Source organism: Eimeria mitis, genomic scaffold (genome assembly GCF_000499745.2).
Source record: "Eimeria mitis Houghton genomic scaffold, Emh_scaff1082, whole genome shotgun sequence".
Taxonomy (NCBI): domain Eukaryota; phylum Apicomplexa; class Conoidasida; order Eucoccidiorida; family Eimeriidae; genus Eimeria; species Eimeria mitis.
In genome coordinates this window covers 9,697-12,562 of record NW_013567490.1, presented here as the reverse complement: position 1 = coordinate 12,562, position 2,866 = coordinate 9,697, and the positions used below count along the sequence as shown (strand labels likewise).

The 2,866-nt window shown below is 35.7% G+C and overlaps 1 protein-coding gene across 1 annotated transcript in view; it reads left to right on the top strand.

Annotated features, from left to right (window-relative positions):
* Nucleotides 1–1,096: 1,096 nt before the first annotated feature.
* EMH_0029000 (uncharacterized protein) overlaps nucleotides 1,097–2,866 on the top strand; it is a gene marked incomplete at both ends in the record, with an annotated part of 6,004 nt that continues 4,234 nt past the window's right edge. Inside the window, 2 exons of the mRNA XM_013494234.1 lie at nucleotides 1,097–1,319; nucleotides 1,537–1,589. Coding sequence (XP_013349688.1) covers nucleotides 1,097–1,319; nucleotides 1,537–1,589 — 276 coding nt within the window. The remainder of the gene's footprint in view (nucleotides 1,320–1,536; nucleotides 1,590–2,866) is intronic.

The window sequence follows — 2,866 nt, the reverse complement described above, 5'->3', positions numbered from 1 at the left end:
TATGTTATATAATATATATATATATATATATATATATATATATATATATATATATATATATATATATATGTATTTGTTGTATTTAAGAGTAATAGTATATATTATATTTATGTATAATGCCATTTACCCTCAAATATAACATAAATTTTATATATTAGATAATATATTATATCTATTATTAATTTTTATATTATAATATTATTTATATAATAATATTTTTTTATTTATGGATGGAGTAGTGAGCTGGTTTCTATGTTTTATTTTGGTGTGGCAGGCAAGCCATGGTGGTGATGCATTTTCAGGTGTATTTTCTCCGTTTTTTTTTGTTAATTAATTATTTTATATTATTATATTATTATTAATTATATTTATAATAAAAATAAAAGTTATTATTACGTATATTCTCTAGTTTCTCTCCTCAGTGTAAGAGTGTGTGGCTTGGCACCGCTGCGATGACACTGTAGACCGGTCTGTCCGTTGATCCTGCTGTTTTTTTCATGAATTTGTTAATTTTAAGAGTGAAAATGTTTTAAATTTTATTTTTAATTTATATTTCTCGAGAAATTGCAAAAAAAACGAATAAATTATCTCTTTTATAGCCTCTGTTTTCTCTGGTTTCATACAGTATCCTTGGGGCCCCCAATCCATGTAGACCACCGGCAGCTGCTGCTCCCGCCTCCCTCTTTCTTTTTTATAATTTAATATTGTTTCTTTTTTATTTAATTGTTTTAATTTTATTTCTACAAAAATTTGTGTATTGAGGGTAATTTGGGGTGTATGTACACCGCAGACGCTGGGGCCGTCGTGGTCGCCATTGCAAGTCATTCATATTTTTCATTCTGCGTTCATTTCTTTATCGCTTTCTTTGCTTCTGGCTTTATTTTCCTGGCTAATAATTATTTATTTAATTAAATTATTTTATTTAATAAAAAAAAAGAAAGAAACTCTACAACGATGGCCGTCATCTGTGCGGAATTTCCATACACACTGCTCTCTGCTCCGTGGTTACTCGTGGCGTCGGCTGCAGTAAACCCCTAAAAAATACAAATTTAATTCAATTTTTTCTTTTTTATTTTAATAAAAACAATTATTTACAATGATTAACCCCGATATTCTCTCCAGAGGGGCCCCCTTTTCTGTGTATTCCTACTGGGGTGGGGGGGGCCCCCAGCACGGCGAGCTGCAACACTATGCTGGTTCTGCTGCTGCTGCTACTGCAGCAGCAGCAGCAGCAGCAGCAGCAGCAGCAGCACCCAATGCAGCAGCAAATTCATATACTCTTGCTGTGACAGACCAGGGAGACCTTCGACCTCGCGATGGTGGGTGTACGTACACCTGAAAACACCTGGCATCAGCTGGTTGCATTCTGCAGCAGCAACAGCAGCAGCAGCAGCAGCAACAGCAGCAACAGCAGCAGCAGCAACAGCAGCAGAACGGGTTAGAACATGCCTTACAGTTAATATAAATACACTCAATTCCAACTAATTAATTTTTCTTTTCCTTTTTAATTTATTTTTATTTTTTTTTCTTTTTCAGGCGGCAAAGCAGCAAAAGAAAAAGAAGAAGGCAGCTGGGTTTACTTTTGGTCTGTAGATACAGCAGCAGACGATCAACCCAGGCTAGCAGCCCCCCAACGCTTTCGTTCTTATTTAGGAATATCTACACTTGCATGCGGAGCCACTCTTGCTGCATTCATTGCAGGTGCAGCAGCAGCAGCAGCAGCAGCAGCAGCAGCAACAGCAACAGCAGCAGCAAGAACAGCAGCACCAGGACTATCTATTGATAGCCCTTTTGCATGCAACAGCAGCAGCAGCAAACACCCGCACTACCAGCAGCAGCAACAGCAGCAGCAACAGCAGCAGCAGCAGAACTATCTCTGCATGCATGCATGCATGCATGCAGTTCTATATTGTTGTTTTTTTTTTGCTCAGAAGACGGGCGTTTATACTGCTGGAATTGGCGAGAAAGCGGAAACATAAACGCATGCAGCCCGCAGCTTATTGAGGGAATGGGGCTGGAGTGCATGCATGTTGTTCATGTTGCATGCGGAGACGCTCACCTTGCATGCACTACAAGTATCTCTGCTGCTGCTGCTGTTGCTGCTGCTGCTGCTGCTGCTCACGCTGCTGCTGCTATTGCTGCTCATAGTGCGGGTGCTGCTGCTGCTGCTCATGCTGCTGCTGCTGCTGCTGCTGCTAGGTATAGATTTACATGCATGCATGCATGCATGCATGCATGTATGTGAGAAAGAGAATAAAGATAAATCATCCTAAGACAGCATACGGCCACAGTATATAAATATATTTATATATTTACCCCTCTATATATTTATCTATTTATATATTTATATATTTATTTATTTATATATTTATTTATTTATTTATTTATTTATTTATTTATTTATTTATATAGGTGAGGGTAGGGTGTTTACTTACGGTAGCGGCGATTGCGGGCAGCGAGGAAACGGGAAGCAGAGACCAGGCGTACAGACACTGTAAGATTTATTTTATAAATAAATAAATAAATAAATAAATAAATAAATAAATAAATAAATAAATAAATAAATAAATAAATATAAATATGTGTATATAGATTTGCATGACGTAAATATTAATGTATTAATTTATATGTATAAAAAAAAAAAGAAAAAGCATAGATACAAATATATAAATGTAAATATTTATATATATACTATATATTATATATTTTATTTATTTATTTATTTATTTATTTATTTATTTATTTATTTATTTATTTATTTATTTATTTAGGGGCCCTGAGGAGGTGTTGTTTGCGAAGAGGGCCGTTCAGGTTGCATGCGGCGCTCAGTTTACCCTCGTCCTTACAGGTATATAAAAAAAAATAA